Source organism: Zalophus californianus, chromosome 5 (genome assembly GCF_009762305.2).
Source record: "Zalophus californianus isolate mZalCal1 chromosome 5, mZalCal1.pri.v2, whole genome shotgun sequence".
Classification (NCBI taxonomy): Eukaryota; Metazoa; Chordata; class Mammalia; order Carnivora; family Otariidae; genus Zalophus; species Zalophus californianus.
In genome coordinates this window covers 38,819,702-38,845,206 of record NC_045599.1, presented here as the reverse complement: position 1 = coordinate 38,845,206, position 25,505 = coordinate 38,819,702, and the positions used below count along the sequence as shown (strand labels likewise).

Sequence of the window (25,505 nt, the reverse complement as noted above, 5' to 3'; positions counted from 1 at the left end):
AGTTTTAGGGACATTTTTTATAAAACTGAAAATAACCAGTAAAAGCTCCATGAAAATGATTTTACCCTTTAGCTTAAAAATGTCTACTGAAGGAAGCAACTTCACCAAAAATCAATGTCCTTCCACAGGCTTTTGACTCAGCAAGTAATTACCTTTAAACCTTTACTATTCAGCTATTAATTGCATTACCTCAATGCTACAAACGGCAGCTAGAGAATCACAAGAAAGAAAGAAACTCCAATATACCAGCACCATGCTACTAGTACTAATCCTACCATTCAATTAGTTAAAATGTGATTTTAAAAAAATGGTATAGACAATATACTTCATAAAAATAAACATTTACTGTACAGTAAAAGTCATGAAGAAAGTGGTAAAACTTCATTAACCAGCTACTTCTCAGAATGTGAATATAAAATATACTATATTTAAACCCTTACTTTAGAGATTTTTGTTTCCATGGCCTAGTTAGTAATTTTGCATTCTTTAAACTGGCTGAGAGAGTTTCACTTTAGTAATCCGGCCTCTTTTTAAAAAATTAAGTAATGATACAAAACCAAACCTGTAATTTAGAGAATTTTATAATCAAAAGAAAATAAAGCTGAATATATTAGGTTTATTTAGATCTAATGTCTATTTAATTTATTTCAATTAACACATTCTGGGCACAACTCTCATCGCTTCATAAGGAAAAAGACTAAAAAAATGTAAAGTACCGGAACTGCGGGAGGCTAAAGTCACCACACAGAGATACCAATTCTTTCCTCACTAGTGAATCCCATAATACTTTGCGTATCAGTGTTTGACAGCGGTCAGACTGAACTGATTGAAAGGCAGTACAGCACAAAACTGTAAAGTCTATCGACTTGTTATAAAACAGGATACACAAAAATAGTGACAAAAAAAGTGTTTAGAAAAAGAACATTAGTTACAAATGCAAAGACAAAAACATTCAATTTGTATAAAAGCAATCACACAGCAGCATTCATTTATTCACTTGGTTTTCTTTAATAGGTTATTACTAAAAGTCAAAAGTAGCAAACAATTCATTAACATGACTCTAATTCAACACTCAATTTTGCACATTTCCTGAGAAGCATAATCATTTGAGGGAAAAAAAAAGTTGACAGTGAAAAAATTCTGGAAGGATCTACATTGAAGCCCAATGTAGCATATAATCAGGAAGTTTCAGGTATTTCTGACAAAAGTCATTTCACCCAATACTATTGCTATTTACAGTGAAAATGGCTTCTTCTCAGTAAGAGTGGTATTATTTCCCTAACAACATTTCTTAAAAGAAGCTGTGATGTTTTAACTTTCTGGGCTAACAGGCCATTTTAAATGTCAAAAATGATTAGGCTTCAGAGGTCCTTTTTCTCCATTCACAAAGCACACAGGGACACTGAGGAGAGTGGCTGTGTGTTCTGATGGCTCACGCACCACTGGTGCCATCCCCACCAGTCTGCTTCTCCAGCGGTGGGCTCCCCTCCATTCCTGACACTGCTATCACATGACATTTGGAATTCATTAATCTTTAATAGCTGACCTTTATTTCTGATAAGCAATAATTTATATGTAAGATATGTTTACTAGAAGATGAGAAAGTCACTAAAATGCTATCTTTTAGAAAGCAAAAAAGATAAAAAACCTTTTTGAAATTTAAAGGTTACTGCTTATTAAGAATCTTGAAATCTTAGCAGGCACCAGTGAATAAACAGACCTAATAAAAGTCAGTTCTGGGTTTACTGGGCATCTCAGTATTAATAAATTGTAAATGCAAAATAAAATGTAAAGTACATCTAGGTAGTTTAGTGAAGTTATTAAAATAAACATCTTGGGGCACCTGGGCGGCTCAGCTGGTTAAGCGTCTGCCTTCGGCTCAGGTCGTGATCCCGGGGTCCTGGGATGGACCCCAACGTGGGGCTCCCTGCTCGGCGGGGAGCCTGCTTCTCCCTCTCCCTCTCCCCTTATTTGTGCGCGCGCTTTCTCTCACTCAAATAAATAAATAAATTTTTTAAAAATGAAAAAATAAACATCATGGAAATAAAGGGACAATTCACACAAATAAACGAATATAAAAGTTAACTGATAAAGCTAAACAGTAAATGTGAGTCCCGTAATTTGTGCTCATGAACAAGATTAGCAACACAGCCGCACATCAGTCCCTTCCTACTCACACCCCATCAATCGCACCCCCGGGACTAAAACCATCTTACCTTCTCACCTCTGGTCTTCGAATCTTCTTTCTCTTTCTTCCTTGCAGCTGCCACAAATTCATTAAACAAGGCTTCTCGATCTTTCATCTTTTCGATCGCTTTGAATCTTGAATCTTTAGCATGCTTGGCTGCAAATTCACTAAAAGTAGCTCTGTAACAAAATGGCAAGTGTGCTAACTTTGGTAGAGCTATTTCTGCTTGTAGAAAGTGTATAGCAGAAGATACCATTTTTCCAGCAAGAGTATGTGCCAAAGAGCCACTGAGCCCCAACATCTGCCCAAACAGTAAACAATGAGCTACAGAAAAGAGTAAAAAAGGGCTAAAGGGTGAAAATGTGGTTAGTGATTTGTATACTATCAGCATACTGTGGGATAACACATCAGAGAGCAAAAAAATGTATGTGCTCCAAGAGACTTCAGAGCTCATCTATTTTCACACTAGGAAGAGGCTCAGTCTTGCTTCCAGCCGTGGAGGAGTAACTTTATTGAATTAGCTCTCCTTCCAGCAACTATGAAACAGGACAAAATACATGAAGCAACTGATTTCAAAACAGTAGACAACAGGGAGAGTACTAAGACTGAGGAAAGCCCCACTGCCCTCTGCGTCAGGACAATTTCCCAAGAAATTGTACTCCAAGCAGAGTACAGTGGCCTCAAAAGTCAGAAGCAGTGATGATCAGAGTTCGGGTGCTAAAATGGCAGAGGAAAAAGCTATAGGAAGAAAGTACCCCATAAGTATACCAAAAAGCAATTCCCCGTGTGTGTATGGCCAAGGCTGGACTGCAACAGCACGCTCCCCACCAAAGTGCTACATGGGTAAGAGCAAAAAAGAGATCTTAGAAGTTGACAGTACAGAAAAAAGAACAGCATTAGGACAATAAAGTCCACAAAAGATGAACAAGGGAGACAAAGCTGGACCGCTGAAAAGCACCTTCCACCTTCTGAGATCCACACTAACAAAGCCTTAAATCAAAACTAAATTAACATAATCAGCCTGTAATAAAGTGAACTGCCTGTGAAAACAAAAATCCAGAATTTCCAATATTAAATCAGAAAACACTAAACACACTAAGAATGCATAATCCATACCAAAAGATTTTAAATCAACAGAAACTAAACCCAAAATGCCCAGATGTTGTTCTAGGCAGAGACAAATTCTTTAAAATTATTATAATTATACTGAAAGGATTAAAGCAAAATAGGTTCAAAGAACTAAAAACAAGGTCTTAATGAACAAAAAAAGGGAGTTTCAGCAGAGATACAGAAAACAGAAAAAAAGAACCTAAAACTAACTGAAAGGAAAAATTCACTGGATGGGCTTAACAAAGGAGGAGACATAGAATAAAGAGCCAGCAAGTTAGATCAGTAAGTTATCTAATCAAAAGAGTACACAGAAAAAAAATTAGGAGGAGGAGAATAGTCTCAGAGATGTGTGCGATAATACCAAACACTTTAAAATAGATGTAATTAGAATTCTAAAAGAGAAAAGAATGAATCAGAGCAGAAAAAATGCTGATCAAAAATTTTCCAGATTTGATGAAAACATCAATGTACAGATATGCAAAAAGCACAGCAAGCTGCCAAGCAGGCTATATAAAAACATGAGGCCTATGAGGGCTAATGAGGCTCAGCATAAAAAACATTTTTCTTCACAAATAAAAGGCATTTATATAGCCTTCACACGTTTGAATATACCTCAATATTTGAAGCTTTCCCCTTACATAATAATAATTTGCTCTTATAATAAATACTCCCACATTTAGCATGTTTTTAGAGGGGAAAAATAAACCTTACTTTCTCCTTTTTAAGAACTATTTAACTATTTCAACACACATATAAAACACATCTTCTCAGGTGTTAAAGGTTCTACTACAACTTTGATTAATAAAGAAAAAGTTGGTTAACTTCAGAAATTAGAATTTAAAACATCAACTGAAAACTAGGAGTACCACTCACAGCTAACATTTGCTATTTTTACGCTTTGGCAACCAAACTCAGATTATAAAAATCTTCTACATGCAACTGTTATTACCTAGAATACCTAATTTCATTAATTCAACATTTTTAACAACAGGATATATTGTAAACCTAGTCTGAATAATGGAAATATAACTTTAATAAAATTTTGAAGTAAAAATTGCATGTCCCAGAGAAGGGATCACATGTAGCCCATCAAAGTTTCTTTTCATGATAAATTAAGCACCTTGCATTATAGTTTTAAGAAAGAAGAGCAATTACTACGATTAAAGAATAAACCTTTCTTTAAAATGTAAAATCAACTTATAAAAGTGAGAATTATTTTATAGGTATTTCTATTACTTGTAATAAAATAGGTAAAATAATTATTATTTTTTCACCAGAAAAGACCAAGATGAAGTTTTAGCATTAGATTCAGATAGATTTTTATATGACTCATCTCTTAACTCCAAAAAGCACTGCTTGGTAACAGACATGTTACCCTTTTCTCTCAGGGAGAGTTGAGGGTGGACAGTAGTAGTAGGAGACCAGTAAGAGTAGAGGGACCAGGACTTGACCCTACGGGGAATGCCTTAAGATTTCCATCAAAATAGAAAAAAGACAAGAGAATGGGCACTGAGGTAATTCTCCCCATTCTTTCCCTTAGAATAAACTCCAGGGCTTCTTATCTACAAATTCTACTAAAAAGCTTTGTTGATAGTAGTCTTTTTCCATTACAAAGTGGACTTAAGTTAATGGGCACTATTTTCTCCATTTTAAGTTTTTCCTCATTTTCTGCCACTCACTAAAATTGGTGCTAATCTCTATTCTAGTGCTGAATGTGTTAATATAACAATACAGCACAATGTCCCCAGTGCCAAGACTTCTAGTTATGTGCCTCATGGCTTTATTTTTTGAAGTAACTTGCAAAGTACAGATCACTCCAACGATTCTATGAGTCCCAAAAGAACACCAACAAGATACTGTGACACAGCAGGACTTTGTCAAATCCACAAAATGGAAATCTCTTCAGAGTCTCAGTTATTGCCAGATTCATACTGGTTTTGATAAATAGATACATTTTGCTCAATCACTTCAAAACAAGCTGCAGACATGCAGACATCATGAGACTTCATCTATAAATATTTCGGCATGTATCTCCCTCGGAGTAAACCTTTTCCCCTCCACAACCACAATACCCCAAAAAACTATGAATTCTCTAATATGTACTAACAAACCATGTTCAAATTTACTCAAGTGCATCCCAGTTGCAAGTACCTGACCCAACAACTCACCCTTCTGATTAACCAACAGAAAGGCCCAAGACCCCTCAGAGAGTCTAAAACTCAATTACCCCCTGACAAATATTACATTCTTCAGAGCCACAAATACTGTTAGCTTCATTGTCTGAAATGCGTATTAATGCCATAGGTTTCTCTTCATGTTTCAAACATAAAATTGTAATACCAAATACACTTTCTCAAACAACATCACTCTTAAATCTCCAATGACAAAAGTAACTGTTTAAACAAGATGAATTTTTATAAAAACTACCATTTAACCCAGATGCTCTGTGATTCTACCCTATAGTTTTGGAAATTCTCCATGTTATGAGGTGTTCACAGCAGCCTAATAATACAACTGTTAAAACTAAGCCATAAATAAGAAAGTAATTCTCCCTTGCCTAATCTGTGCTTAGCACCGGAATCTAATTGAAATCCCACATTCACTTGTGCAAGTTATCTAGTTTACTCTTACTTTCCTCATCTGCAAAATAGGTATGAGAGGAGTCCGTTAATAATGTGTTTAAGTTTGTACTTTAAGTTTGTACATATATCTTTAAGTGCACATAAAATAGCCACGAAATGATGCCATTATTGTTATGATGCTATTCACATAAGTTTAAAATGTCTCATCTTCTTCAGCCCATTACGCGTACTCACTACCCATTAACAATCAATTGAAAATGTCAGACAAAAATATTATCTAGACAAGAGAGGTCCTTCACCACTTCAATTCCATCAAAATAATGTCCCTGTGCTGCAAGTTATTAGGTGTAAAACTTTAAGATGGAGACAGATTTTTTTTTTTTATAATCATTTACCAGTTTCTAGAGAAGGAAATTTATTCCCACAGGGAAGCTTTTATAACAAAGGTACCCTTCTTGAAAACCAATGCCTCTCACAGGGCACAAGAGATTCCTCTAAAGGAAATATATTAAGAATGAAAATCAGAAATGCAGCCACCAATAATCAAATAATCCAATTATCCAAAAGATACATATTCTCTTAGCTGATCTTAGGAGAAAGCACATAAAATATTTTGAAATGTTACAATAATGAACCATATACCTTGGATTAAATTTTGCTTCTTCCATCATTTTTTTGAAATCTTCCTTGGCTTGCATTATTTTGTTTTTCTTTTCCCTGCGTTCTTCCTCAGCCCTCGTCTTTACATACTGATCAAATACCTATCACAAAAATAAACCAATTTGACAAGTTAGTCTTTTGTATAAATAATTTAATTACCAAACTACAGAATCTGTGAGAAAATACTAAGTCAATATCTTTGTCCAAAATGTAATAGAAAAATACACTATAGATATCTCAATTATATGCAGATTATCTATAGCAAGTCTCAGAAGCCCTCTGTTCAGATTTCCAGAACAAAGTTAAAAGCCCCTGTAATTTTCATTTTCCCTGATTACAAATTGAATACATGTTTACTAAAAAAAAATTTCAGGCAATATAAAATGTATAAAAGAAATTATAGTCCTTCCAAATCTCTTCTAGAAAAAAACATCAGCAGTATGGGTTTAAATTTATTTCTGTGGTTCTCTTTTAAGGCATAACTATTTTCACCAAAATGTAATACTTTACATCTATAATATTTTCCCACTTAATAACATATAGACAAGATAATAAACTGAACATGCACACCTATTTCCTGTTTTCTTCAAATGCCAAAAAATGCCAATAGAGGATTTTTTTTTTTTTTTTTTTTTTTTAGATCACAAACCAACAAGAACAGGCCAATGGGAAAAAGAGAAAGAGCAACTCTCGATGGTGAAAAGCACATGGATAAGTAGTAAAGGACTTGGAGGACATGAGAAAGCAGACCCTAATTTAGCAGTCAAAAAACAAAGAAATCAATTCTTTTTTTTTAATTAGAGACTCCTCAAACAGCTCCACAGGTGACAGCACCAAATATCCATAGAAGTGAGGGTAGAGTATAACTATACTAAGGTTCTTCAAGAATGAGTCAGTCAGTAGATTCCCCCTTGCCAACTTCATGTACCGGAGGGCATGTCACTCCTGAACCTCAGTAAAAGGCAGGTGATTAGTCTCTAGAACAAAGGATGGCAACTCACAATCTGCCGGCCAAATATGGCCTGCTGCCTATTTTTGCACAGCCCAAAAAAGTTTTAACATTTTTAAACAGTTAGGAAAAAACACACTAGAAAATTTCATGACATTTCATGACACATGACAACTAAATGAAATCCAAATTTTAGGGTTCGTAACTAAAGCTTTATTTGAACAGTCATATTCATTCCTTTACATCTATCTATGGGTCCTCCTACACTAGAGCTGCAGAATTATAGTATAGTGACAGAGACCAGATGGCCCCCAAAGTTACAATATTTATTATCTGACCCTTTATGTTAAAATTTTGCTGATTCTTGCTCTAAAAGGTAAAGTGGTATCTCTGGCCTGAGTTGGGGGGGCGGGGGAGGGACAACATGAATTAGAAATGAGGCATACCAGAGAAAACAGTGAATTAACCAGTTACATACCAAACATAAGACACAGTTCTCCCAGAACAAAAGCAGTAAGGACTGTGTCCTCTCATCAGGACACTAAAGGTTCTTATCAAGAATCTGACCAGCCTAAAAATCACCTGCACCAGGAGATCCTCAACAAACTGGCTTATATCACCCTACAGCAGGATTTTTCAACCTCAGGACTTATGGCACTTCAGCCAGATAATGTTTAACAGCATCCATGGACACCAGATGCCAACAGCAACCCCTCAGTTGTGACAACCAAAAATGTCTCCTGGGGCAAAAGGGCCCCTGATTTGAGAAGCAAGGCTTTACAGTAAAGCCAAGTTATGGGAGCCCAATTAGATGCTCAGAGTGCCCAAAGAGCATTTTAGTGCTTCATTCCTAATCATGAGAAGTCCAGGTCTCTTTAAAGACATCTAAGGAAACTCTCCAGCATGAAAAATAGAAACCAAAATAGAAAACAGAAACTGTGTATAAAAACGAAAACTTAAAAAAATCCTCAACAATCTCATAAAACTAAGATACTATAACCATAAAACAAGAAAAAGAAAAAAGAAATCCTAGAAATTAAATTATGACAGAAGAAATGAAATATTAAAGGATCAGACTATAAAGATGAGAAAGTCACCCAAAATGTTTTTTTAAAAAAGGGCAGAGGTAGAAAACAAGAGAAAAAAAACTTTAAGGACAAGCCCACCAGGGCAAATTTAAACAGGTGGAAACAAATCAAAAAAGCAATACAAGAAAATCTCCCAGAACTGAAAGATACAAATTCACATACGAGAAGGGCCACCAAGGGCCCAGCACAGTGGGCCCCTTCCACAAAGGCACATAATCACCATGAGATTTCAGAACTCTGTACACTAAGAGAAGGATCCTACATGCCTATGAAGGAAAAATAAACACGTCCATAAACAAAGGAACAAGTAAAGATGGATTCAAAAACAATGAAAACTAGAAAAAGCAACATCGTCAAAATCCTGAAAAAGATTTCCAATTTCAAATATCTTAACCAAACAATTCCAAATTAAGGATATACAATAAAGGTGTTTTCAAATATGCAAGGCTTCAGAAATTTATTTCCCATGCATGTTCTCCCAAGAAGCTATTACACGGATGAAATGCGTCAAAACGGAGTAAACCAAGAAAGAAAAGACTTATGATGGAGGAAACAGGTAAACCCTCCCCCCTCACACCCCCAGCCCACCAAAAAGAGAGAAGAGGGAGATTCCAGGATGACAGTAAAGATTGGTCATCCTCAAAAATGACAGCTATACATCAGGTGTAGAGGGCAACCAGTCCAGAATGAAGCAAATCAGAAGGCTCTGGGAAGAAATGTCTTCAGAAAGATAAAACTGGGGCAGCACTCTAATATTTTTCCTAGCATATCTTATATAACTATTTGACTCTTTAAATGTGTGCATGCACATCTTCAGAAAAAGTCGAACAAAAAATGCTTTCTTTAAAAAACTTCAAACTTCTTTCCAGGTCAGGCCATATATATCTACTAATCTTTAATAGCTATACAGAAATATCTACAATTATCTCACCAGTCTCCTGCTAGGCATGTAGGTCATTTTCAGTACCCTCTAAATATAGCACTGCAATAAATCCTGAAAGCATTTGCATGCTGACGGAAATGGGAAAGAGGGCTCTTTTCAACCCCTCTCTCCTTTCTTGGTACGTACTTTTTCTTTTTTTTTTTTTTTTAAAGATTTATCCATTTCAGAGAGAGTACACGGGGGACGGGTAGAGGGGGAGGGGAAGCCAACTCCCCACTGAGCAGGGAGACAAGGGGGGGTCAAGGGTCCCAGCCAAATGAGCCACCCAGGCACCCCCTTGGTATGTACTTTCTTATTTGTAAAAGTAATAAATTAGAAATAAAACCCAAGTGAATTTATGTTAACTTTCTTTTCAGAAGCTCGAGAAAACTTCACATCCCCTCTCTGGGATATCCCACACCAAGGTTAGGAATTAGGAGTTCTGTTATGCTTCCAAGTTTCTCCTAATTATTTGTGTCATGCCTCCCAATACACTTGGGCTTTATGTTCCTACTTTAAGCAGTTATTTTCTTACAACATCAACTTGTGAACAAAATGTTGTAATTAACACCATGAAAGTTAGTAAGTTTTTAAAAACTTCCTAGTTGACTTTTATAGGTATAATCAAAACCATCCAAAATAAAGGGCTATACACTGTCTAAGCCAAAGCAGCTTCTAGGGTGCTGGTAATATTCCATTTTTTTGCTTTTTTTTTACATCACTTTATTGACGTATGATTGACATACAAAAAGCTATACACATTTAATGTATACAATTTGGTAAGTTTGGAGATAAATATACATCTGGGAAACCACCACAGTCTATGCCAAAACCATATCCATCACCTCCAAAACGTTCCTCCAGCCCTTTTAATTTATTCTTATTTTATATGTGGTATTAAGAACACTTAAGATTTATCTTCTTAGCAAAACGCTGAGCATCCAATACAGTACTACTAGCTATAGGCACTATGCAATACAATCCTCTAGGACTTAGCTGTCTTGCATAACTATTTATGCGCACTTTGTGAAACTTGGGATTTTTAGACTTTTCTTTATGTATATTTTTCTTCAAAATATAAATTTGTGAAAAGTATGGGTGTGGTATTGTGTTGTAAGAAAACATAAAAGTAAAAAAAAAAGAACAGAGAAGCAAAAAAAAGAAAAAAATATATATTTGATAAACAACGAATGAAGTATTGCCATTTGCAACAACACAGATGGAGCTAGAGAGTACTATGCTAAGCAAAATAAGTAAGTTAAGAGAAAGACAAATATCGTATGATTTCACTCATATGAGGAATTCAAGAAACAAAACAAATGAGCAAAGGGAAGAAAGAGTGAGCGACAAACCAAGAAACAGACTCTTAACTATAGAGAACATGCTGATGGTTACCAGAGGTTGGGGTGGGGGGGAACGGGTGAAATGGGTGATGGGGATTAAGGAAGGCACTTGGGATGAGCACCGGGTGTTGTATGGAAGTATATATTGTGTACCAGCAACTAGTATTATACTATATGCTACCTAACTGGAATTTAAATAAAAAAGAAAATATATGTATTTGGTCTTCATCCTGGCTCCTGGCCAGAGTTCCCAAAACCCTTATAATTTCCTAAGTGTTAAGAACAATTTGATGTTATTCATAACAAGGCCCTTTCACCTATACCTAAGTTAGTGTCAGTGAAATAATTTCTGGAAAGCTTCTAGATAACCACAGGTTGGCAGACAGTCACCAGTGAAACCAACCATGTCATTTGAGCATTGAAACTTCCAAGGGCTGTGACTCAGTCCAATCACCAATGGTCAATGACTTAATTGATCATGCCTATGTCATGCTGCCTCCATAAAAATTGTAACCAAAGGGGTTCAGAGAGCTCCTGGTTTGGTAAACACTTCCATGTGCCAGGAGAATGGCACACTCCCAACTCCACAGGGACAGAAGCTCCAGCATCCAGGACCCTTCCAGATCTCACCCTATGTACATCATCTGCTGTTCAATTGTATCCTTTATCGTATCTTTTATCATATCCTTTCTTATATTATAAACCAGTAAACATAAGTGTTTTCCAGAGTTCTATGAGCCATTATAGCAAATTATTAAACCTGAGGAGGGTACTATGGGAAACCCTGATTTGTAGCCAAACTCAACAAAAGGGTGCAGAACCTGGGAACCTACTACTTGTGATTGGCATTCAAAGAGAGGGCAGATCTTGTGAGACTAAGCCCTTAACCTGTGGGATCTGACCCTAATTCCATGCAGACAGTATCAGAATTCAACTTAATGGTGGGTCAGCCAGCTACTGTCAGAGAACCGACTGATGTGGAAAAATACCTACACATTTGATGTCCAAGTATTCAATGTGTAGAGAAGTTTTTCCTTTTCAACAAGGCTCCATTATTTGATTCTCACTTCAATTTAATTCAATTTATAATTTGATACTGACGCAGTAAACAGTAGCCAAGATGGCCAGTTGACAGTCAGTAACTATCCTGGTAATGTATTACCATATTCTAACACTATCGATCTTAAAAAGCTCTCAATAACACATAACTATATTAAATGTTTATTTTTGAAATAAAGTATTTATTTTAAAGTGTTAGCCTAACTGGTCTCTATATCAGAGCCTAAAATCCTGCATGGAAATGGTATGATTCTGTTGAAAAATGTTATTCACTTTTAAACTTGTCAAACATGGGTGCCTGGGTGGCTCAGTCGTTAAGCATCTACCTTCGGCTCAGGTCATGATCCCAGGGTCCTGGGATCGAGCCCCGCATCAGGCTCCCTGCTCTGTAGGAAGCTTGCTTCTCCCTCTCCCACTCCCCGTGCTTGTGTACCCTCTCTTGCTGTCTCTGTCAAATAAAATCTTTAAAAAAAATAAAATAAACTCGTCAAAACAAAAAACAAAAACAAAAATATTTCTGACTCTTTAAGTTATCTTTTATCAAAAACAAGATTATATAAAGAAAATCTTAAGTTAAAATTTACAGTTACAATTATATAAAATACTTCTTTTATAATGATGTAAGATATACATAAATCCAAAGAAAACTAGAAAAGGACAGAAGTGAAAGAGATGTACTTTTAGGTTATGAGACAGTTCCAATGAAATTGTTAGTTTTTTTAAATCAAAACACGTATTTCAGAAATGAAGTTACAAAGTGCAAATATGTAACCTAGCACTTAACAGGTTTCTCCTTGATTTTATACTCTTATGCAAATAATAAAACTAAGTACTGAAAAAGTACATGGATTAATGCCAAATGTTAGGTTCCCCATTCATTTCTTACAACTGCAGTTGTAAGAATTCTACTCAAATGGCATGAGAACATTTAAGTAAAATTTTTATTTAAATAAAATAATGCTTGGTATTTTTCCTCTTTTTAACTATTACTCCTAATACGAAGTAACACCATCAGTTTACCAAATGCCTCCTAAATTGGGAAAGAATTTTAGCTCTCAATACATGCTTGTAATTTAACTCAGTAAGAAACTGTAACACTCAGTAGCATGAAGAGAAAGTCTCAAAAATTTTCAAGTACATCTCCAGAGATATTTAGGTTAAGCATTGTTCCAGGCATTACACATACAACAATGAACAAAACAAAGTTCCAGCACTCAGAATTTATATTCTGCAGTAGGAGGAGACAGAAGATAATTTTAGATAATCAGAGCTATGAGTGCTATAAAGGAAAGAAGGCAGAGATACACTGATCAGAAGGCATCTGCACAAGCACCTGAATGACAGAGCATACACAGACACCTGGGGGAAGAACATTCCAGACTGAGAGAAGTACCAGAATGTGCCTTACTTGTTAAGGCATAAAAAAGGAAGTGTGGCCAGAATGAATAAATCTAAGAAAAGAGCTTCAAGAAGTATGCAGTTAAGAGTGTTAACCATAAAGAATTTCAATTTTATCCTAAATGAAATGGGAAGCCCTGGATATTTTTTAAGCAAGGGAACAGTAACAATGCCTTAATCTGTCACTTAAACTTTAAAATTAGTGTGGCTGCCATGTGGAAAAAGAACTTGACTATAGAAAAAGCAAGAACGGAAGGAAGCAAAGATATCAGTCAGAGGCTACAAGGATGCTGAGAAATGGTCATGGTGCCTTGAAATACAGTGAGTGGCGGAAATGGTGAATAAGAAGTTGTATTTACAAGCTTTTAGAGGTAGATTTTGCTGACAGACTTGAAATGTGCAATGGGGAGACGTAAAGAATCAAGGCTGATTTATACTTGATAGGGTCATCAACCCAGGAGAGAATGAGACCATCACACAGTTTAAAACAAACAAAACCAAAAAACCCTACTATGCTTGAAATGCAGATGCAAATGTATCTGGAAGTCATGCTTTTCTATTACACATACAAAATATATGTCTGGCACACTATAAATGTTCTCTCATCATAAAAGTTTGTCATGAGACCTACATGCATAATGGCACAAGCAGTGTAGAGAATTATTCCAACTGTTAAACTGTCAATATAAAGGACGGACTATCAAATGAAATCCTGTAGCTCAACAGCCCTATAGCAAGTGGTTCAACATACTCACCATTCTAAAGAGATCACTGTCTGGGTGGTCCAGGTAATTCAGAAACTATGTAAGTTGAAAGTGTGCAATGCTTTAGAGGAAGAAGCAATCATTTTAAGATGGTATGTACTGCCATGGGAATCAATGGCAACTCAGTAAGAGGCGACTCTAATTCATGTTAACTCTAGTTCAGCAGACACCCTCAAGTATCCATCAATTCTTTAAGTGTATAACGAAAAGACATTTAACAGCTGCCACTTAGATGTAGAATGTACACATGAAACGTAAACATGTCTTTGAATGTTGTCTATCTACAATACACACACTCTCATACATATATATTGGCACTAACAGGAAGGTTAAAACACCAGTATCCAATCATGGTCCCATCAGTTGGGTAAGACTGTAGGTGTTTCTTTTTCCTTTCCATCCATCTGTACTTTTCTTTTTCTACTCTAAATTTGCATCATTTGCCCAAGAAAAAGTAAATTAAGCACAATGAAATGCAATTTGAAAACTTTAAATACAACCTCAGCATGTATGAGGCATAAAGACAAAATGCTGATGAAGCAACAGCCACGTCCATAATAAAGGCAAAACTAACGATTTAAATGTCCACATAGTCAGGAACTGTGTTCTCAGATATAAGACTATGTTTTTAAAGTACTGTGTTACGGGGCGGGGGGAAGGATGGTATTTTATTCCTTACATTTTTAAAAATTATGCTGCTAAGAGATATACATTTCTTAAATAATGTTATTTTCCTTTTACCTGTTTTCTCTCTTTAGGATTGAGAAGTAAGTACCGAGGATCAAAAACTATCTTGTGCAACTCCTTCTCCCATGTTGAAAAAGCAGACACCTTTAAAATAAAAATGTATTGCCTCATAATTAAGTTGGCTCTAAAAACATAAAGGTCATATAATTTTCCTTGAAATCTACAGGACATCTGCTTAAAAAGGAGACATAATAAAAACCATACTGAAGTTTCCATCACTAATAAATGACAAGCAGTGGGAGGCTAGCAACAGCAAATTTCCACACTAATTGGCTCTGAACATTTCTATATTATATAGAAATAACACACACTTAATTAGTCATTAAAATAACCACTACTGTGTGACATTTTAAAAATCAGTACATCAAAAAAAGCCTTGAAGATTTGCATTTTGATTTCCCAGGCTTTCTCCAATCTTGTGAACAATGTTGTGATTTTAAACTGAACAAACATACTTATTCAAATGAATATGTAAATATGTGAACCAAAAGGCTGAAACCCCCTCTCAATTAAGCTTTATTAATTAATATCATAAAATACCAGTTCTCCTTTAACCAAAACCATTCTGGGAAGTATTAAAGAATTATATATGCCTTACCTATCCCTCGTAGTCCGCCATTCTGTAATGTTAATACTCTGTTAATACTCATCTTATATTACTCACCAAAATGTAATGACCCAATAAATGTTAAATGTTATTTATATTTAAAAGGATAGTAAAATGGCATTTAGTTAAACATGACAGGATGGGCCAAGAAAAAGGCTGTTTGAGAGAGTACAGTAATTTGATAGGCTTCCCTTATCCCCCCCCCCAACATGAGCACTAACCTTAGACTTGACCTTTTAGCAAGACATATTTATATTACTTATACAAAACAGAAATATCTCCCCCAAAGATTGTTTTCTGACCCCTCTCTCTAGCAGCATGTCCTTGAACTGCTTCATTCGGGCCTCCAGAGGGACAATGGCCCTTTCTCGGGCAGCTTTAATTTCAGCTTCCATCGCAGCTTCTTTCTCTGAATCAATGTCTTTATTATCGTCTCTCCTATAAAAAAAATAAAATATAAGGCATCAACTGACAAAATATTAATATGGAATCTTACTAAAATCTTTACATCAATGGAATACTCAAGACTCACTACTGAGCAGCATATTTTTGGCAAAAAAAATTACACTGAGGGTTTCAAATGAACTCTAAGGGATAAGCAACTTCCATTACAATAATAATAATAAAGTTACAATGAGCTTCTAATGATGTTACAATGGCTATATTGTTGTGCTGTCTCTCTCCCTGATACACAGAATAAACTACCTTACTTTCAAAAACAAAAACAAAAAACTAACATTGCAGTAAAACTCTATGTGTTAGAAACAAACAGCACAAAATGTAATTTTTAGTTCTTGAAATGATACAGGAAAAACAGTATTTTCCAAAATGTTTTACATTATAGATACATAAAATATTTCTTAATTTAATAAAAATTGGATAAATCTTAGTAATCTCAAATATTCATTTTGAAAATAAAATGAAAATATCTGCAAACTTGGCCATTTGGATATGTGAGATATATACCTTACCTACCTGACATCTTTTTTACTCACTTTCTGGGTGGTAAGTTGAGATTTAAGTTGAAGGACAGGTCCCAGAGAGCAACATAGGCCCAGGAGTAGTTAGTTGGAATTACAACTGTTCACCAATGACTAAACTACTTCTTTTTCCTCAAAAAATGCACCTCAGGGCTAAGGACAACCCTGTTGATATTGCTCTCACTCAAGTGAGATTGTAAACATGAAATCGAGTCACCTCTCAAACATCTGCACTATGAAGAAGGCCCGTTCATGTGAATAATCCAAAACAGTAAGTAATTCAATAATATTCGTGTGTGTTTGGGCAGATCTTCCTTCTTAAATATGATCTAAGTATAAAAATAAAATTGGTTCATATTCCCTACACAAACTTAAGGGAATCAGGAAAACAAAACATCATCAATTTCAAAAGCATGCTCTATAGGGAAGTGAAGGTAGCCCAGCAGATTTAAATGGAACTAAGGCTAACCCACAAATACATGTTAAGTGAGAGGTAATTAGCAACTTAGAGAATGAATCAAAAGAAATAGAAGACACAGTCCGTGACCTGCAGGAACTTAGCGAGATAGTCTGTGACCTAAGATATGCACAAAACAAACAGGTAAAAGTAATTTGCCAAACAATATACCCTCTTATAATAATTTATTTAAAAACTATTTAAATAAAGAATTAGAAGACATCCAAGAAATATAACTAATGAAAACAAATAACCTTTATAGAATTACACTAAATGGAAATGTCACAATACAAACTATCACTATCTATCTCAATAAAAGAAATAAAGAAAAACTAAGCCAGGAAAAATAGGCTTTTAACTTTGTACCTAAATAGAGAAGCTCGGGCAATCCACATAAAGGACTTCTTTGACATTCTCCTGATAAAAGCAGTTAAAAACCTTACAGAGTTGTCTATAAGAACAAACAATTAAAAACAACCTAAAAGTTTAACATTGTAGGAACATCTAAAATTATGTTTATATAAACAGAATGAATACAGTCATTTATAACTATTAAAAAAACAAATGTTTTATTCTACATTTTATTTAAGGACTCAAAATCAGTTGATTACAACTAATATTTACATATTTGGTCAAGAACTAAAAAGTCAACTGCAAAAATGAAAACAGCTATGTTACTTCGGTTGATTATGACTGACTCTCTTTAATATCTTAATTCCTTTAACATTGTTGCTAACGATTTTTTAAAAAGAACCACCCTTCCGAGGGGTTGTCTTACTGATTCCTTTGCCATAATTTGGCTGCATTCAATCTGTCCTTTTTAGATAAGGACTACGGTTCATCCAGTTCCTAATAATGTCGTCAAACTTTCCTTTTTGCTGCTAAATAATGGTCCCATTCCTCCCCCACCCACCCACATCTAGCCAAGCCTTTCATCCCCCATAATTAGAAACATTCATATTTTACCCAATTACAGAGCACTGGCCAACCTAATGCTCCTGCTTATGGCAATCTCTTTCTCCCAAAGCATTTTCTAAGCTCACAGGTTCCCTCTTCACCAGGTAGCAATGACACAGACTCAAGGACTGGCTAAGTGACAAGTACATAAAAAGAGAAGTCTGTGTGTCTGTATTTATGAAATTTCTGGAATGGTGTCTTTTGGGGTCTACATTAAAGAGGAAATTCAATTTTTTTATACAATTCAGGCTTAATGAATGACTGAAAATAATTTATCATCTAATTCCTAAAATGTCACTTGGCTTTATAATACTTCTTTAAGTAATCAAGTATTTAAGTAATCAAGTATTCTGCACATCTAGCAACAGAAGGGACACCATTTCTACATTCTAAAGCAAAGCTTTCTAATATTAGGCCTTAGCAAATCAAGACTTATGTCTCCTAAAATACACATTACCTGTCCCAACCACAAACCGACTGGGACCTAATAACTTTTGAAATAGTATTATAATCTCCCTGAATTACATGAACTGTAAGTATTACTTACTTCCGTTTTTTGGCTTTAACAGGTTCATCTTCATTAAGTTCTTCCATTAATTCTTGTTCTTCTTTAACTGTAAGATCAAATTTAATTAAACCTTGTCAGAATAAAATTCGGCAAGCAACAATTTAAACATTTAAGTCTGAATCCTAGCAACTACCAGAACACTTGCTTTAATAGTATTAAAAAGTAGCTACATGGGCGCCTGGGTGGCTCAGTCAGTAGTTAAGCATCTGCCTTCGGCTCAGGTCATGATCCCAGGATGCTGGGATCAAGCCCCGCATTGGGCTCCCTGCTCAGTGTGGAGCCTGCTTCTCCCTCTCCTCCCCACTCATGCTATCTCTCCCTCTCCCACAAATAAATAAATAAAATCCTAAAAAAAAAAAGGTAACTACAATCTATAGTTTACTCACTTGCACTCATAGAGAATTGCCATTTTTGGATGGACAGCATTGTGGGGGTCGGGTGTCCTGGCAAAAATATATCAAATATTATTATGAATAGTTACATGCACATATTACACAATATTTTCTTTTAAAAAGTTACTGTTTATATAAAATACCCATCCCATAATACTCTCTCTTTTATAAAATATTAAACAATTCTAAACTTCCTAAATTAATCTTCCCTTTAAACTTCCAATTCATTTGAAATGTTTATTCATGAGATATATTTATCAAATAACTGAACTGAATATTTGAAAACAGTCATAAAAACAAAAGCAAATCTCATACCTCCTTGGCATAATTCAACACTAGGATTATAAAGTATCATCAATATCACAGCTATAAAACAGATACTGCTGAAGGGAAAAAATGGTGCCTAGTGACTTTACCACTAGGCAGGCAAAGTTTCACTGATTTGGAAATGACTTACAGGCAAAAAATGTAGCACCACATATATATAACCCATAAAGATTGCTCAATTATTAGGACATATATTTGGACTGATTTCACTGGAAGTATTAGGTGATTCATTTATGCTTCTATAGCACATGGGGGGGTTCTATAAAAACACAATCATGTCAATATGAGGGCAAATTACCAATAAAAAACATGCAATAAAAATTATGTAAAACTATCTGTGTCCATTATATCTACTGAAATGCTGTCTGAACACAAGGTACCTTAAAAGACAATCTCTTAGTAAAGTTTGTTTCTCTATTGTCAGGAATAAGGCTTTTATTCCCTAAATTTCATCTGCTTGAAAAGAGTAAGCTTTTGGGGCGACCACGTGGCACAGTCAGTTAAGCGTCCAACTCTTGATTTCAGCTCAGGTCATGATCTTGGGGTCATGAGATTGAGCCCTGTGTTGGGCTCTGCGCTCAGTGGGGAGTCTGCTTGGGATTCTCTTTCTCCTTCTCTCTCTGCCCCTCCCCCCACCCCACCCCCCACCACACACTCTCTCTGTCTCTAATATAAATAAATCTTTAAAAGAGTAAGCTTTTATAACTTTACAAAATTTTGAATTTTATAAAAATTTAGTAAACAATATTTTTAAAATACTCTGTACAGTTCTGATTATTTCAAAAAATATATTACTAGTTATAAAAAGTGCTAAGAGAATCACTGAGGAGTGTTTTAATATTTTAAGCAAGCACAGAGCAAACCTTAAGCAGAACCAACATAACCTGGACTAACTAAAAATCTTGGCGAGGACAGTAAGTTAAAAACAATATACATGTAAATATTTTACAAAGAAATAATTGTCCAAACTTTCTAATTTTTAATATCTCTACTACTGAACTCAAACTAGCATGACGGTCTTCCCATTTCTCAAATTTCTTATATTCCTTGAAAACAGCAAGTTTCCTTCCTAAATGGCCTCAAATTTTCTGTAAAAATATTAAAAAAATAATAAAATTAGAGGATAAATTCCTAATTTAAAACTTACTTAGTTTCTTCACTTCTTCCATTCCTTTTTTATGAGGAGGCTCCTGAATAATTTTGTCAACATCTGCCCTTCCAATCAGATCATCAGGTCGGTCCCACATAGAAAGACGGGTGGTAGGATTATAAAAGAAGACCCGCTCATCACCAGTCCAAACAACACACCTACGAATTGATTCAAATATCAGTTTCTTCTGTTATGGAACATATTTGATAGGTAAGTCTTTTACTGTCATCCTGCCTAAAGGAGAGGTGGAGGGGTGGTGAGGACACCTTCGTATTTAATAGTTACAGGGCCAAATACAATTTTTGGAGGAGAGAACTGAATGGCTAAGGTTAGAACAGCAGTTCAGTATTTTAACTGAGAAAAACCAAGACAAGCAAAGTAATTCATAATCAGTGGTTAGAGCGCTCAAGAACTTGGTGTAGCTGGCTCAGTCTGAGAGTGTTACATTTTAACCTATCACAAAGGATGAATTCAATGGCAACAAATAAGAATGCTATTAAGCAGTTCTAAAACTAAAGAACAGACCACAGCACAATACCTATTATGTAATACTTCTTAGTATTTCTTACCAAATCAGAATTTTAAAAACTCAAATGCAACCTACTATGAAGTCTTTAATATCTTACTCTATCTGGTATAAAAAATAAGAAATATTGATTGCACCATGACACCAGAGCCCACTAGAGCTCACTGTTCCTGTTCATTACAAGAAATTCAGACAAAATAGAAAAAAAGAGAATGTAAGGACTGTGTACAGTTTTTAAAAATAAATATAAGTATGGAAGAGAGTTAATATTTACAGCAGCAACTGCAAGGGTGTAAATTTCCCATTTTTCCTCCCTTACACCTCTGCCCTAAGAGCCCACAGTCACACGGTACATGATGGTGGCAGCACAGGCAGTGAAAACTCCCAATAGAAACCAGGTACTTATGGCCAGATAATGACAAGTTCATCAACAGCTGCCAAGCCAAGCTGATCTAGATGTTGAAAATATCAGATAAAACCTCTATTGTTGAGAAAATCGAAGACTTTAAAGCAGCAATTATAACTAGAGTTCATGAGATGAAGAAAAAAAAAAAACTTGAAAACAGTTCTCATTAGAGAAACAGAAACTGCAAAAAAAAAAAAAAACTTTAGAGATGAAAAACACACAATTGAAGCAAAGGGAAAAAAAAAAAGGAGACAAGGCAAGAAATGACTCTTAACTACAGAGAGCAAAGTTACCAGAGGGGAGGTGGGTAGGGGGACCGGGATTAAGGAGTACACGTGTCACGAGCACCGGGTAATGTATGGAAGTGCTGAATCACTATATTGTACACCTAAAACAATATCATACATTAAAATAAAATTAAGGGGTGCCTGGGTGGCTTAGTCGTTAAGCGTCTGCCTTCGGCTCAGGTCATGATCCCAGGGTCCTGGGATCAAGCCCCACATCAGGCTCTCTGCTCCACAGGAAGCCTGCTTCTCCCTCTCCCACTGCCCCTGCTTGTATTCCCTCTCTTGCTGTGTCTCTGTCAAATAAATAAATAAAACCTTTAAAAAAATTAAATTAAAAAATTAAAAAGAGAAAAAGAAAAATACACAACTGAAATTAAATTTCTTTAGATTGGCTCAAGAACAGAATGGAGATGACAGGGAATTATCAGTGAACTAAAAGTACATCAGTAATTATCCCACCTGAAGAAAGAGAGGAAAAAAAGAATCAATAGGCTTTCAGGAAACCCAAGGGACTATATCAAAATGCCTTACATAAATGTCACTTACGTAGATGTTTAACTTTACTTAAAAAAAAAAAAAACCTACCCTAAATTTTCTACGTCGGCTTCTAAATATGTCACACCACAAACAGGCGAACAAGTCCAATGACGCTGGATGTCTTACCAGAAACCACAGAGGCAAGAACAAAGTAAAGCAACATTCTTAAAGTTCTGGGGGTGGGGGGATGAAAATGGCTAATGAAAATGTTCTAAAACTGAATATGGTAATGGCTGCGCAACTCTGTGAATATATTAAAAATCATGGAATTGTACACTTTAAATGAGTGAACTGTATGGGATGTGAATCATCTCAACATACTTGTCATATTTTTAAGAAGCGGCTAGACAAAAAAAGTATATGATTCTTGACATGACATTCTACAAAATACAAAGTAATCTAAAATAACAGAAAGCAGAAGGATCCTTAGGGATGGGATTAAAAGGAGGGATGCATAACAAAGGAACACAAGAAAACTTTCAGGGTTACTGGAAATGTTTATTTTAATTGTGGAAATGAAGTTCAAATATTTCTGCTCATCGTACTTAAATTTTACTTAAGTAACACAAAAAAAATGAGAAAATGGGGGCTCCTGTCTGGCTTAGTCTGAAAAGCATGCAACTCTTGATCTCGGGGTTCTAAGTTCGAGCCCTATGCTAGGTGCAGATATTACTTAAAAATAAAATCTTTTTTTAAAAGTGAGAAAATGTATAATGTACTACTAAATCAAAATCTTTTGTGGAAATGGGACTAGATGCATTTTTTTTTTTGTCATGGAATCCAACAAAAAACCAAGGCTCAGTGATCGTAGGGAAAACAAAACACTTCTACTTTTGACCTCTCTTTACAATTAATTTTAAGCGCAGGTGTGGGGGCCCCTGGGTGGCACAGTCAGTTAAGTGTCCTGACTCTTGGTTTCAGCTCAGGTCATGATCTCAGGGTGGTGAGATCGAGCCCCACGTCCAGCGCGGTGCTCAGCATGGAGTCTGCTGGGGAATCTCTCTCCCTCTCCCATTGCCCCTGTTGCTCATGCTCATGCACTCTCTCACTCACTCTCAAATAAATACATCTTTATAAACATAAATAAATAAAAGCAGGTGAGGGGTAAACACATGTTATATACTATGTTCCATCAGAATATAATCCTGAGAGGGGCACATGGCTGGCTCAGTCGGGAGAGCATGTGACTTGATCTTGGCGTTGTGAGTTCAAGCCTCACATTGGGTGTAGAGATTAAAAATAAAATCTTAAAAAAAAAATTAAAAAAAGAACAATCCTGAGATACTTAAGCCATCTTGACAGATGTTTAACTTTACTGCGGGGAAAAAAAAAAACGACCCTAAATTTTCTATGCCAGTTTCTAAAACACTATTTAATTATTAACAGTAACTACTTTAAGAAAGAGATGCTATTTTACTAATTCATGAGGGTTTCAAAACACCAAAGTGTGCTAATATACTCCATCAGTCCTAACAATAAATGTGGAGTGAGAAGCTGTCAGAACATTTTAGAACTAAGAGAAAAATTATGAACAAAGAATTCTTGTACCAAAAAACTGCCCTGTGCTGGGGCACCTGGGTGGCTCAGTCTGTTAAGCATCTCTTGATTTCAGTTCAGGTTATGATTTCATGCATCATGGGATCAAGCCCTGCATCGGGCTCCAGGCTCAGCAGAGCCTGCTTGTCCCATTCCCTCTCTGCTCACTCTCTCTCACTCTCTAATAAATCAATAAAATCTCAAAAAAAAAAAAAAAAAAACCTGCCCTGTGCTAATAATATGGATGTACGCATGAGAAAATGTTTAGGGATGAAGTGTACTAATATGTGCAACTTTTAACCTATCAAAAAAATGACTGGCAGATGCACTGAGAGATGGTAAATAAATAATAACGCAAATAGAATAAAATGTTAATTGTAGAAGCTAGGTCAATATATGGGGCTCACTGTTCTAGAAACATCCTTTCAACGTTTCCATAGGTTTCAACTTTTTCATAATAAAATACCAGAGCAAAAAGCTCTGGAAACAACAAAAACCTACAGAAACACGAGAGCAAATTAATTAGTGGCCCCGTACTATTCTCAGTATATGCAAAAGTGAATAAAACTTGAAAGATCAATTTTCCTAAGTTAAAACCCAATACAGAGTATACACAAAGAAAGCACGGCAAATACAAGCAGCCCTCACTGTGCACTCTGCAGGACACTGTAAAAGTAACTGCAAACTAAAGCTCTAGGATTTAATCTCAGTAAACAATGGAAAAACCAAAATTAGTCCATAACCTTTATTTTTTTTAAAGATTTTATTTATTTGTCAGAGAGACAGAGAGCACAAGCTGGGGGAGGAGCAGGCTCCCACTGAGCAGGGAGCCTGATACAGGACTCGATCCCAGGGCCCCAGGATCATGACCTGAGCCAAAGGCAGACGCTTAACTAACTGAGCCACCAGGCATCCCAGTCCATAACCTTTAAAAACTTTTGTCAAAACATTAAAAACTCTCTTAGACCAGAAACTAAAGTTTACTGATCCTAAGGAATAAAAAATGCTTCTAATTTTGATCTCTCTCTATTTTAAGGAGTCAAACTAATGCTGTAAAATACCATGAAAAAAGAAATCCCGATATTGAAGGAAAATATGAAACTTGATGTTTTACACTTAGCTTCTTAACTCTAAAGAAACAGTTACTTCAAGAACAACATTTAAAGATATGAGGAGATAGAAACACTAATAAAAATCTGATTATCCAAATGAAGTGGCATAGCCTGCTTATTAGCTAAGAAATTTGTTGTGTCTCCTTTCTCCTCTTTTTTCTGAGTAATCTCTACACCCAACATGGGGCTGAAACTTATAACCCCGAGATCTGGAGTCACATGCTCCACTGAAAGTGCCAGCCAGGCACCCCCTGAGTAATTTGTTTTGCTTAAAGTTAGCATTTACCCATTTTATAAGAAATAGAAAAAAATCAAGGAATTAAAGTTCTACTGACAATACATTTTTCTCTGACAGAACCTGGAAAATAATTTACACAAGCAGTTACCTTACATGTATTCACATGGACTATAAAAGCACTAGGAACATATAGTTGCACTGGGGGGTGAGGGACAGTCCCTAAGAAATACCTAGAACGTAGAAGCTATAAATAAAAGATCAATAAATTTGATCTCATTGAAATATAGAACTTATGTGTGACAAGACATCAAAACAATAATCAACAGGTAGGGACAAAGTATAATGTATGTAAAAATCAAAGAGGTTAATAGCATGCATAAAAAGGTCTCTTATGGGGCATCTGTGTGGCTCAGTAGGTTAAGCATCTAAATTCAGCTCAAATCATGATCTCAGGGTCGTGGGATCGAGCCCCGCATCTGGCTCCACACTCAAGAGGGAGTCTACTTATCCCTTTCCCTTCCCCCTCCCCATCTCCCTCTCAAATAAATAAAATCTTAAAAAAAAAAAAACTCTCTCCTATCATTAAGAAAAAGACAGGTCCATAAAAAAGATGAA

General features: G+C 35.6%; 1 protein-coding gene across 4 annotated transcripts in view; it reads right to left on the bottom strand.

The window, feature by feature from the left end:
• Window positions 1–25,505, bottom strand: part of TCERG1 (transcription elongation regulator 1) — a 61,860-nt gene that overhangs the window by 10,899 nt on the left and 25,456 nt on the right. For 3 of the 4 annotated variants that reach the window (XR_003521988.2, XM_027605047.1, XM_027605046.2), the window contains 7 exons: window positions 20,246–20,406; window positions 18,766–18,822; window positions 18,359–18,425; window positions 15,720–15,855; window positions 14,805–14,894; window positions 6,523–6,641; window positions 2,217–2,367 (listed from right to left, as the gene is read on the bottom strand). Coding sequence is in view for 3 of the 4 variants with exons in the window: in XM_027605047.1 (XP_027460848.1) it covers window positions 2,217–2,367; window positions 6,523–6,641; window positions 14,805–14,894; window positions 15,720–15,855; window positions 18,359–18,425; window positions 18,766–18,822; window positions 20,246–20,406 (781 nt within the window). In the remaining variant the exon portion in view is untranslated. Of the gene's footprint in view, window positions 1–2,216; window positions 2,368–6,522; window positions 6,642–14,804; window positions 14,895–15,719; window positions 15,856–17,220; window positions 17,272–18,358; window positions 18,426–18,765; window positions 18,823–20,245; window positions 20,407–25,505 lie in introns of all 4 variants that reach the window. The other variant, XM_035727598.1, reaches the window with a different exon arrangement.